This window comes from Elgaria multicarinata, chromosome 3, assembly GCF_023053635.1.
Source record: "Elgaria multicarinata webbii isolate HBS135686 ecotype San Diego chromosome 3, rElgMul1.1.pri, whole genome shotgun sequence".
Classification (NCBI taxonomy): domain Eukaryota; kingdom Metazoa; phylum Chordata; class Lepidosauria; order Squamata; family Anguidae; genus Elgaria; species Elgaria multicarinata.
In genome coordinates this window covers 135,907,898-135,921,068 of record NC_086173.1, presented here as the reverse complement: position 1 = coordinate 135,921,068, position 13,171 = coordinate 135,907,898, and the positions used below count along the sequence as shown (strand labels likewise).

The window sequence follows — 13,171 nt, the reverse complement described above, 5'->3', positions numbered from 1 at the left end:
TCTGCGACAGTGCAGGGCGCTCAGGCAACATCTTCTAATCTCAGGCACTCATCTCTTGTGCCTCCACACCAGCAATGTATTGGCTGCTACATACACCCAACAGTTTTGAGGTCCTCCAGGGCAAAACTGCCTGATATCTAAAAAGCTTGTGCATCACATTTATTTTCTGCAAAATGTTCTATGAAAATATATTCTGTACACTCATGATGTTTCCCTGCTAATTTGTGTGCCTCTAGGATACAGACTGTATAGGAAAGCAACTCCATAGGGGTCACTTGCTGGAGTGGATTGGGCCAATGTGAATTAGATCAAAGTGGCCATCTCTCTCTTGCAAACACACAGATATAAGCCACTATGGTTAAGTGTTTTGAGCTAAACATTATGGCTTAGCGTGTTGTGTAAACCATTCCTAACCATGGTGGCTACATAGCCACGGTTTATACACTCACTAACCATTTGCTGCAAAAGGGTTCGCGGCCTAACCATGGCTTAGCATGTCACATATATATTCATGTTACGGTTTTATAGATGGGAGTGCCTTCTGAAAACATATTGTGGGATGTATGTCTAAGAAAGTGGACCTCTTTCAGCCTAAGGGGTTGAATTCAACTTCGGAGAAGCTCTTAGAGGGCGCATTCAAATGGTGAGCGGGGCTGAAAGCAAAGAGACGGTGCGCAAAAGGGGTGTGTTCAACCCCCTCTCCCCCACCCCTCCCCTCCCCAGGATTTTGTAGCTTAAAACTCTTGCTGCCAGTCACTACGCCTTAGGAGGGGCATTTCAATCTTTCAGAAGGTGGAAGAACTGGACAAAAGCCTGTAAATCAGCAAATGATCAGGGGTTGGGGGGAAAGCAGGTGGGGCCAGGGGAAAGGGGGAGAGAGCCCAGGAGGCCAGATGTAGCTTGAGAGTCCCCCACCCCTGGCCTGGCCAAAGCGATAGAACCTCTGCACAAACACACCTGTCCTGTCCTCTCGAGGTGGTGTGCTTGGGCTCGCAGATCGTATCCTGTCGTGATTACTGGGATAGATAGTACCGTTGACATCGGATTTCCTGCCGCTCACACTCCCATTGCACTTTGAAGGACTTTGACAGTTAGCAGCAGGTACACTGTCCTGCCTGCTGTTCTCTTTGCTGCTGGAAGCATTTGGAGGCACAGTCTCTGCAGGCAGAGGGTAATAATCTGGATCCTTGGGGTAAATGGTGATGCTCATACTATCAGTGCTCCCACTGCAATCAGTGCATACAACTGGCAAGCTGTAATCTGGAGGGGAGAGAGAGAGAGAGAGAGAGAAACATTATGACTCGGGCTCTTGAGTAGCTATGGGCAGTATCCAATGCAGCCCACGCGCACGTAGGCAGGAAACACTGACGTTCTCGTTCCACATGTTCCAGCCCTGCCAATTCCACTGCGCCCACCACTTCCACAACGGAGATTTAGCATTTTGGGGGCAAGCCCCCAAATGAGCAGGAAACCTGATTTCTGGAACACCCCGTTCCAAAAGGTCTGAAACAAGCATTTGTGCTCGTTTTGGGTTGGCCACAGACGCACTGAATCTCCATCCCACATGTGGTGGGTGCCGCTCGCAGAACAGAACTGGCAGGAGTGGCGGCGCATGGGCAGTCCGTGCTGGATACTTCCCTATACTTCAGACAGAAAAGGCAACACTGGCTTCATGGACTGGCTTGGGTTTTTTTGGTGTTTTGGTGTGTGTGTGTTTTACATGTCAGGGCACTCCATTCATTCTTCAGCATAGCTAAGACTATCTATGCCTATGCTGAAATTCTATGGGAGCATAAAAGAGACAGAGAATTTGATAGTGGCACATAGTTTAGCTTCCCGAGAAGCTCTATTTACATTTTAAACAAACAGCAAGCTTTTATCCCCCATGGCAGCAAATGCTATAACATTTCCAGTGATCAGGGGTCGGGGTGGTGGTGGTATAAGTTATCTGAATGGTTCCTTGCCTTTCATTACAGATAGCAAAAGCAGAATAAACTATGCAAAGTGAACCATGCAATTGTACTTAGTTTGCAGGTCACAGAATCCACATTTTTTGTGAAGCAGAATTTGACTAGCCCTTCTGCTGCATGCTGCTTTCACCACCAAGATGGAATCCTGGATGTAGAGAAAAGCTGAAGGGTTGCAGGGAGAAGGATGGATTGGTAAGCAAGAGAAGTCATCAGAATCTTGCTTCTTTGCAACCAGTTTTCTACATTACAGTGGTGGCCAAAATTGTGGACACTTTTTTGAAATTTTTATGTTTTGCAACTTTGCATGCTTATAAAAAATGTTCTGTTTCACGAAATTCAAATGTTTATATATCAATTGAAAGACCTGATTCACGAAATACAACCATCCTGTTTATTTTCCTGGGTGTCCAATCAACTCTTTCCTTTGGTGCCGTTGCTCTGTTTATGATATACGTACGTACACTTTTAATTTGGGAAATACTTCAAATATTCACACAATCTCCAACTGCGCTTCAGTTACAGAACAAACAGCAAAACTGACTTTCCCCAACTTGAAACATCACTGCCATGTGATTGGTCCCCAGAGCAAGGACTGTGATTGGCCAGTAGGGTCTGCAATTCCAATCCGCTTCTTCACTCAATCACACCTGTGTTTGTTTTTAGAATAAAGTAAGCATAACTTTTTTTGCACTGCAGATATTTGCATTCTGGGTTTTGTTTTGTTTTTTTTGGTATTGAATTCAGTGTTAACTTCTCTTTCAATTGATATATAAACATTTGAATTTCGTGAAACAGAACATTTTCTATAAGCATGCAAAGTTGCAAAACATGAAAATTTCAAAGCGTCCACAGTTTTGGCCACCACTGTAAATGGTGGCCTCCCTACTTGCCACAGTTCAGAGGAAACCTAGGTCTACACCAAACATCTAGATCTGCCTTAGCTGTAAATGTTTACATTTTCTTTGCCTGTAGTTCAGCTATGGGCGATTAACCAATTACGTAATTGCAAACTGATGCACCCTTTTAAAAGACCTACTCTATGTTGCTCTCAGGAGCAAACTGAACTGCTCTAAGAGTTCTGTGCAACCCAAGCACTGATTACCCTTGCCAAACATAGCTATCATTCATCTATTTTGGATTGTAATTTTATCAAGAGGTGTAACTCCCACTGAAAGGGGTGGGATCCAAGCACAAGCATGAAGTATTCCTGCAGTGAGCAAGGGGTTGGATTCGATGGCCTCATAGGCCCCTTCCAACTCAACTATCCTATGATTGTATGAATACTCTCGCATCATTCCTATTTATTTTGGTGGTGCTTACACAGGAGAACTTCCCAAACAATTTGTGCTTCCTAGATTCCACCCAACTTTCTTTTGGACTAACAAAGCAGGTGCTTTCACAACTGTTAGATTTTCTCTCCATCTTTTTTCATAAGTAGCATAAAACTAATTGGAAGCAAGCATCTTTGACTATAATTATCTCTGAAAGTCTAAAAAGGCTACCTTCATTTGCTGGTATTATTAACAGGAATTGTTACAAAACCCTGGCCAGATCTGTACACTAAGCAGGATATGACGCTTTGAAAACGTTTTGAAAACTGCCTGTGTCCTGTGTCCTGGGCTCCAACAGTTGTCACTACTGTTGTAAACTGTTTTAAGGCAGCAGTGTAGATCCTGCACCTCTCTCAGACTAATAGGCTCCATACCTGTCTTGTCAGCAGTGAGCATCTTTTCAGCGATATCTTCTCCTCTCCAAGCTTCCTTGTTGTATCCTAAGCACAGCTTTGGCTGCCGGTAAACAATAGGATGAGCGTCGGCCTCCGGATCCTTCCCACCTTCAGTTTGGCAAACACCTGCAACAGAACAACAAAGTGGCTATCATACCGCAGATGCTGCAAGCTTTTGCAGGTAAGGAAGATATTCAGATAATGAGATGTTTGAAGTATGGATTTAAACCAGAGAGGTCTGCGAAACCGACTTGGCTTACTAGCCAACTTTTTAAACTCCCTCCACTTCCCAGTCTCCTGGCATGTCAAAAGTGCTGCAGGGATTTTCTCTCATTTGTCCTAGAAGCTAGGGCAAGGGTTCACAACCTGTAGGCAGGCCAACCCCCAACAAGCCCTCTTCCGTACCTCCCTCCAGAACTGCACCTACTGCCAAAAAAACCACATTGGTACAGCACTAAGGGGAGGTATGGCTGCTTTACCACTGGTAATGGTGGTGGTAATGGGACGACTGGGTATGGGTGGCTGGGGTGGAGAATAGGGCATGGCCTCCTCCCGTGACACCGATGCCGCCCAGATTCATAGAATCCTAAAATAGTGGAGTTAGAAGGGGCCTCTATAGGCCATCAAGTCCAACCCCCTGCTCAATGCAGGAATCCACCTTAAAGCATCCCTGACAGATGGTTGTCCAGCTGCACTAGAGGCCTTCAAGAGGCAGTTGGACAACCATCTGTCAGGGATGCTTTAAGGTGGATTCCTGCACTGAGCAGGGGGTTGGACTTGATGGCCTCAGAGGTCCCTTCCAACTCTACTATTCTAGGAGTCTATGAATCTGGGCAGTATCGGTGTCACTGGAGGAGGGAGGAAGCCATGCCCTATTCTCCACCCCAGCTTGCTGCTTGAAGGCTGCTAATGGAGGCCGTAAAGCAGCAAGCGGGTTGGGCTGCCTGGGGAATGTAGGGGCTTTGAATGAGTGTGTGAGCACATGGGCGTGAGCATACAATGGTGTGCGTGAATGAGAGCAGGTGTGTGAGTGCACGCACTCCGACTCCCAGGCAGACACCTGATGTGGCTCTCCAGGCCGAAAAGGTGGTGCACCTGCGAAAAAGCATTACCCATATGGCAAAATGAGCTACAGCAAGCTACTGGCCCCTTTTTGCCTGGATGGGCTGTGTACAGGCCTCATGTTAGTGGGCCAAGAAGAGAACAAGCAGGCTCCCCAACAAGGCTATTGGTCTCTTTAATCTGTCCTTGCACCCTGTAAACACAGATTTATTTAGTTAGTTTCATACCATTAACTTGCTTTTCAGCCAAGATTGGCTCGCACAAATTTACAATATAATTAGGGATATGTTGGTGGGGCAGGGAGAAGGCCGCTCTCTTCTGGCCGTGATACAGTCTTCCCTCCAAAAGGAAGCTGCAGATGTCCACCTGCATCCTGGAGGCTTGTCAATGGGTCACAGCAGGCCCAAACATCACAAGGAACAAATGTTTTAAATGTGGCCTATGGATCCTTATGTAGCTCATCAAGCAGCTTTAAACTGCTGCCAAAAAGATTACAGTGAAAGCTTTAAAAGTTATTGCTGCAAGTGGTTCTCTTGATGAATTGATTTGATCAGTATGTTCATTTTTCCCCTCGTCAAAACTGTAAGAACCCATTGTTATATACAATAAAACTGACTGAACAAAAATATTTTAATGCACTGGAGGTCTAGAAGGAGGACTGAAAGATGGCTCCCTGACCACCAAGACAACTCCAAGGTACCAGGAACATCTTGCAAATGCTGAGGGATTTTGGCAAGGACAAAGTATCAGTCGGGTTAGATAACCAGAACAGTAAAGGGAGAAACTGCGTGTTGATGCACAGCTCTCCCCCCGAGAATTGGATATGCATTGAGATTAGGATGCCCAAACACTTCTGCAACCATACGCCTGTACATGCAGAAGTCTGCTTTTGCGTAGTCCCTTCTTCCTCGATTGAGGTAGTTTCCAGAACATGTGCTATATCTACTGTATGCAATCAAATAATTACAAACAGTGAACCTCTGTAAAGTGTACACTGTTATGACAAATCAATCCCAAATAAAATTTAGAAAACACCCCTAGAAATAGATATGTGGGGAAATCTGCTCTGCAAATGTCTCAAGTTCAACTGGGAACTAGGTTCCACCAGAATGTTCAGGGTGATTTCCAGAGGCTGGTGAATTCCAGAATGGCCGTTCAGGAAATGGAAACAATGACATCACCTGAAAGTCTAAAGAGGATTCCACGCATGCATGGTGAAAGTTGGCACAGCCAGGGAACATCTGCTCAGGAAGCAATGGTTTGGTTATCCATATTTTAAAGCTGATCTACATATTCAGAAAAATTACAGTGTAGAGTCCATCATGACCTGTACTACATCTGAGAACAGAATTTATTTTAATGTGTTCCTCCATTAAAAGCAAAATAAAACGAGCAATTTAGAGAGAAAGATTCAAAGCCTGGATCTACTTTTGAAGTGTAGCTAATTCTCTATATGCAGGGACATGTATGTCATGGGAGAACACTAAAACAAATGTCTCCCCAACCTTGAGTCTGATGTGGTATAGTTCAGGAAGGACTCTACCATGTGATTTTGCAGAATCTATACTGTCTCTCTGTCCCTTAAGAGAAGCAAAATGAACACAGTAGAGTTCTTCCAAGCCATACCATTGCTCTTTATGTGCCCGTTGGGCTGTTGGCCATTTTCCACTGTGACCACCGATTCTTGTCGTTCGGACAGTGTCCCTTGGGATGACAGATAGCTTGGCACATCAGGTGGTACAATGGTCTCATCTGGAAAGACAGGGAAATGAGATAAAAGGTGAAGGGCCCATTGCCACGGCACAAGGCTGCTGTTGAATCCAACGCAGCGCAGGGGCTTGTGCATTCATCTCAGTCCAGGTTAGAACCGTCTTGAACAGACTTTTCAAGGATTAGCTGATAAAGAATGGGAGGCTACCTAAAATAAAACTGTTCTGTTTGTTTTTACTTCTGAACAATAGCTTCCCACAGCTCCGTTTTTTAGCCTCAATTTCTGCAGAGAATCTCCTCCCTGCACAGAGAGAATATTATTCTGCTGCTTGTCCTTTCCCCCAGTAACCACACATCCCCAATCTTCAGTCTTGTGCTGCACGAAACACCTTTACATCAACTCTTTTGCTCATGTCAACTCTGGAAATGTTCCAGTTGTTATTCTCTAGTTCAGCCTACCCCAATCTTGTGCCCTCTGGGTGTTTTGGACTTCAGTTCCCATCAGCCCTAGCCAGCCGGGGGAATGATCAGGGAACCTGGTAGTTGTAGTCTAAAGAATCTGGAGGGCACCAGGTCGGGGAAGCCTACTCTAGTCAAACAGATTCTAAAAATTCATCACAGGGGATATTCCCCACTCAAGTTCTCAAAAACTAAAGTAAATGAAGGCTGGCAATGTTTGGAGGGTGTGTTAGCCAGCAGTGGCCCTTGGGTTCCCAGAAATATGGGCTCAAACTTGGGAAAAAGAGGGGCTGCCCTGAACTTTCAAGGCTATGAGTCAACACAAATAAAGTCGGTACATAAACTCACTGAGCTGCACCCACGGCTTTAATTCAGAAGAAGGTATGCAGCAGGTAAACTCTTCACCCGCTGACCCAAACATGGGCCACAAAATAAGCTAAGGCGTGGGCAGCGAAGGTGTCAGAGAACAAGACGTCTCTCCCTTAGTGACCTAGCAGGCTATTTGAAGTTGATTTCTTTTGTGGAGAAGGGGCTCTATGTTAGGCAAGGAGCTGGACTGTCCTTTCATTGAACCCTGACCCTAAAGCATGAGGCAAGAGCATTCCTGAGGAAAGAAGGTGGCCCTTCTCGGGCAGATGATGGGCATCCAAGAGTGCTTAGGGAAATACAAGGTGGTGGTGCAAGGGGCCATGATTCAGGAGAGGCGGAATTCCTTGGCAGCATGTGGTGTGATGGGGAAAGAACCTGCCTATACGCCATGCAAACAGTTCACAACTCTACTTGGAGTACCTGGTAGCATCAGTTGCTGTGCATCACATCTGCAGCAAAGCAATCCACTGCACACATGCACTGCATCCAAAAGGTCCCAGCTTCAATCCCCGCCATCTCCAGGTAGGACTGGGAAAGACCCCTGTCTGAAATCCTGAAGACCTGCTGCCAGTCAGTTTGGACAATACTGAGCTAGGCAGACCTAGTTCCGTATTGACACGATATAAGGCAGCTTCCTATTTATTTATTTATTTTATTAGTAATACTTATATACCGCTTAATATAACAGGACCCCTAAGTGCCACACACACATATATATTAAAAGTCATATTAAAACACATGATTTTAATCTAATTTTAAAATACACTATGAAGGCTGCAGCAACACCACACAGTCTGGCTTCAGAAACGAGCCCTTCTTGATCTGTGTACCATTAACCCCCCACAAAGACTCTGGGCCTACCTGTGTTGGTGACGCTGTATTCTTCGCTCTTCTTTCTGGTTTGATAGATTATGCACACCCAAATGATGGATGTTAACACGATGCTGCCTACTACAGCAATAGTGATAATCCCGACCGTGGTTCCATCCTTCCGGCAGCCCAGCGAAGGCAACACGCTAACGTGGCTGTGCGCCCGTTCTGTTCCGACAGTGTTCGAGATCTCACAAGTATATTTCCCAGCATCTTCCACCACAACATTCCGGACAATAAGCAACTGGTTTCCTGGAGTGAAGTGATGCCTTTCGGTGACTATCAGGGACTGGTCGCCCTTCAGCCAGTTAATGCGTGGAGGGGGACTTCCTGTTGCTTTGCACTGCAGAACCACGGTTTCACCCACCGAGACAACGCGATCTTCCAGTGGGTGAACCAAGCTTGGAGTCTCTGCAGGGATCCAAGAAGAGTTTTATTAGAATGTAAGCCAATGCAGCAGGGTCTTGCTATTTACTGTTTTACTCTGTACAGCACCATGTACATTGATGGTGCTATATAAATAAATAAATAAATAAATAAATAAATAAATAAATAAATAAATAAATAATAAGTCAGCTGAAACATGTTTTATGACATTGCCGCAAAGATCCTTGACTTTGCTGTGGGCAAGAAAGAGTCCCTTATGACACATGAACTCCTCAGTTGTAGAATGTAGTCTAGGCTTTCCTTGTACCAAATGGTCAGTTGAAACTCATACCTCCCAAGTCTTTTCTCCATGCTAAAGAAGGACGGCTTTCACCTCTACCAAAGAATACTCAATTGCAGGTGGGTGTGTTTAAATGTGTGCAAATATAAAATTGGTGATTAGCTCTAACTGAGATTCCAGAAAAGGCACAACAATAATGCTGCTGCCTCTCCAGCCAACCCATCAACAACAACTTTAAAACAGGAGGTTGCAACCCTAACAAGAGGGAAATGGTTAAGAATTGTATCACCATATGTAAGTCATAGAAAGTATTACTTCTTTGTTCCTTAGAGATGGGGAAAACACGTTCATTGTAGCTTACAGACCTCTAGTGTGTTGATGCATATTCCCAAGATCCCATGTTACAAGGATATCCAAACTCCCCCCACCTTGCTAAATGCTTCCCCAAAGTTCCAGATCCTAGAAACTCTTATACTGTAATCCCAATCAACATGGGATAGTCAACTATCACTGCACTCTGCCCACCCAATGAGGGCTAACTCCGGTCCTGCCTTTTTAATCTCTCTCTTGTTTCTGCTCATACCCATCAATGTAATTTCAACATATTCCATAGTTAAACTATAGAATTCACTACCACAAGATGTGATGGTCACCAATTTGGGTGGCTTTAAATGGGGATTGGATAAATTCCTGGAGAAGGCTATCAATGGCTACTAGTCTGGATGGCTATGTGATACTTCCAGTATCAGAGGCAGTAAGCCTGTACATACCAGTTGCTGGGGAACATGGATGGGAGGGTGCTGTTGCACCAATGTCCTGCTTTGTTAGTCCCTGGTCAATGGCTGGTTGTCCACTGTGGGAACAGAGTGCTGGACTAGATGGACCCTTGGTCTGATCCAGCGGGGCTCGTCTTATGTTCTTATTTAATGGGCTGAATAAAGTTTGGGCAGCTGTGATTCTCCAACACATCTTTGGCTACTGTCCTCCCATCCTGACCACCTCAGTCTTTCCAAGTCCCTGGGACAGAAACGTGGTGTCTCACTTCTTTGCTTTGTACTAGCAAAGAAAGTCCTCCTCCAAGCAGGATCTCAAAGGACTGCTGTGCTATAGGAAGAGGAATTTTATAACATAATTCCTTCTGAAACATAGTCCCATTAGTTGCTTAATTCTTGATAATGGCATCTTAAAAGGTCATGTCTTCTACCTTTCAAAAGAAGGGGTTATAAAAATAAGCTAGAATTAATGTGTATCCCCCACCTTGCCCTTCCCAAATGAAGCAAACTTCCTTACCCAGCACAGTCAGGGTAGCATTCGCTGACACAGAGCCAGCAGAATTCTGGGCAGTACAGCTATAAATGCCCATGTCCTCTATCTTCACGTCGGTGATGAAGAAGACGTCATCATCAGGCATGACATGCATCCGCCGCTCACGAGCAGCAGGGAAGTCAGTGCCTCCATCTTTCTGCCAAGCAATTTGCGGGGTGGGGTGACCACCAGCGGCACACTCCAACCGGGCTGTTGTCCCAGTCCGGGCTGCAATGTCATGGGGGGTTTTGAGGAACGATGGCAACACTGTGAAGGAACAAAGACTCTTGAAGAACGTTGGCTATACTTTTAAGGGCGAAAAAGGTCTCAATCCCATTCTTTTTCTACAGCATGTTCATCCTCCAGCATTACTAGGATGGCAGGAAGCTCCTCCAATTTCACAAGTCAGAGTATGCTACAATACCAATTTTAAGCTAATTTGTAAGTGGTATTGTAGCATACTGTTATTTGGGACTGAAGCTTGTGTTTTCTACGTAAATGATTTATATTTTAAAATGTGTTTATATATGTATATAGGTATTCTGGGCAGTACAGAAACGTAATAAATAAATAAATAATCTCATGTAATTAAGCATATATCCAATTTGCGATCTCACAATTAACCGATTTTACCTTTGATTACAAGAACTGGCACAGATTATTTATCTATCTTTCATTAAACAGCAATGAAAGATAGATAACTTGTCAGATTTCCCAAATTCTAGAAAACACTATAATTTCCCCTATGCAGAATCTACAAATAAGAACGGCTGTAAATTTTTTGGGAAAAATGAAATAATTCATTGCCATGATTTTGTTTTTAAATTTGCCAACCTTGAGACTTTGCAATTGCAGCTAAATTCCAAGTTGAACAGTGTGTCAGCTTCCACATTTAGTGAAGGCGCCAAAATACAGATGTAATTTTTTTACCTGTATCACATTGTCAGTTTTGTCTTCTAGCTACAGCAACTCATGCTTGATCTATGTATGTACCAGAAAGAAGTGGTACCAGAAAGAAGAATGGCCCTGTACAATTTGTGGGACTAACATTTGTGAATGTTTCCCTAACATAAAAACTTCCTTGCAAATAAGAAAGCTAGCACAACAGGAAGAGGGATGAACTACACCATTTCTCCCCACTGTGCTAGTTTTGTTTTTGTTTTCAATGGCAGGGACTTTTTTTAAACATTAGGAAGCATTTAGGTATGTTATCCCACCCCCTGCAAACTGAGACTTTACCACTTCATCCTGCCATACATGTAGACCAGGTCTCATAACCTGCTCCTGGAAGTGCTAACTTTCCTGTGAAATTTAAGACTTATGCAGAATCTACAGTACTGCTTTATAGTGGTACTGAAATGCACTGACAATTGTTGGGGCCCATGACACATCTACACCAAGCAGGATATAACCAGGGCTGTGGAGTCGGAGTCGTGGAGTCGGAAGCAATTCTTGGGTTACTGGAGTCAGAAAAAATGTACCGACTCTGACTCCTAATAAATTTAAATTGTATATAGAGTTGCGATATGTATATTCACTTGAATTTTATATTCAAATGATACTTTAATCTTGCAAAAGGCTTGTTACTTAAGTACCTGAGTTCATTTCTTTTAAAATGGTCATTTGTTAAGTTGTTTTAAGTGTTCAATTGTTTTTTAGCTTTTTGTAGTTTTGACTTTGATATCAAAGTATATACTTTAGATTTTTGAACTAGTAGAGAAAGTTGTTCCTGATTTTCTTTTATAGTTTCATATCCTATTATTTTATACTCTATAGTCTTTTGATAAACCGCCCAGAGAACTTGGGCTATGGGGCGATATAAATGCAATTAAATAAATAAAAATATAACCTCATCGTTTTCATTTTTGGGGCTTCTTTAATAAATAAAATAAAAAACCCAGAATATCTTAGCTATAGCCTTTAGACCCTGGCTTTAACAGGTTAGGGTTCTAAAAAGTTGCATGCTTGCAGTCGATGTAGGAAATATATAGGAAATTTATTTCCTATATCAATATATAATTAAAGGAGTTGGAGTCGGAGGTGCCATGAATAAAGGAGTTAGAGTCGGAGGTTTTATGTGCTGACTCCACAGCCCTAGATATAACTCTATGAAAGTGGTATGAAAGTGGTATATGGTATGTGTCAATGGGCCCCAACAGTGGTCAGTGCACTTCAATACCGCTATAAAGCAGTAGTGTGGCTCCTGCCTTTTATATACCACTTTCATAGTGGAATATCCTGCTTGTAGCTGAGCCCTTAGAGTTAAAATGCAAGACCTCCAAAGGAAATGTTTTAAAATAACCTTTTAACATAGGAGAGTGCTGCTATGACAAGAAGGGGGGAAATCCAAAATGGTAGAAACTAATATTTATAAAAGTAGCCTTACACATTTCAGGCCTCAACTCTTCTTCAGAATAATTTCTATAAACAGGGGCCCTGCCCTTTGGGCATGTAAACTTGCAAACAAGTAAGAACACTGTTTATATCATTTGGATTCTTTCCCCTTTTTTGTCACTGCACTTTAAAATTAACACCTACAAATATGCCATTTAGATAGTTAGCAATTTGAAAATAGAGGTATGAAAATCTGGTTCTCATAATGTAAGTTAGTTTCAACCCCAGAGCATGAAGTTCTTCTTCCTCACTCACCATTCACCGTAAGCTGAGCTTTGTGAGAATACGTAGAGCCAAAATGGTTGGTAATGATGCACTGGTAGCGCCCCTCGTGGGTGAAAGCGACATGGCGCAGGTGCAGAATGGTGGTGTACTCTATCACCACACCATCTCTTGCCCGGACATGAGCAAAGTTCTCCATCTCGGCATGGTGTAGGACTTCATTGTCTTTCTTCCAGGCAAAGGTCATGGGCGAAGTGCTGCTACTCGCAGCTGAGCAGGTGAAGCGGATGTTCTTGCCGAGGACAGCCATCGTAGTCTCCGGCTCAACAATAATCTTCGGCTTGGGGAAATCCTCTGAAAAACAACCAAGAAAGCATTTTCATTTTAGAAAGATGCCATGGGAAAAAGCTAAAAACT

The 13,171-nt window shown here is 43.6% G+C and overlaps 1 protein-coding gene across 2 annotated transcripts in view; it reads right to left on the bottom strand.

Annotated features, from left to right (window-relative positions):
• LRIG1 (leucine rich repeats and immunoglobulin like domains 1) overlaps positions 1–13,171 on the bottom strand; it is a 143,928-nt gene that overhangs the window by 3,603 nt on the left and 127,154 nt on the right. The window contains exons 13-18 of one of the 2 annotated variants that reach the window (XM_063122049.1): positions 12,788–13,108; positions 10,124–10,405; positions 8,158–8,577; positions 6,385–6,510; positions 3,676–3,822; positions 958–1,260 (exon numbers count right to left, since the gene is read on the bottom strand). In XM_063122049.1, coding sequence (XP_062978119.1) covers positions 958–1,260; positions 3,676–3,822; positions 6,385–6,510; positions 8,158–8,577; positions 10,124–10,405; positions 12,788–13,108 — 1,599 coding nt within the window. The remainder of the gene's footprint in view (positions 1–957; positions 1,261–3,675; positions 3,823–6,384; positions 6,511–8,157; positions 8,578–10,123; positions 10,406–12,787; positions 13,109–13,171) is intronic. The other variant, XM_063122050.1, reaches the window with a different exon arrangement.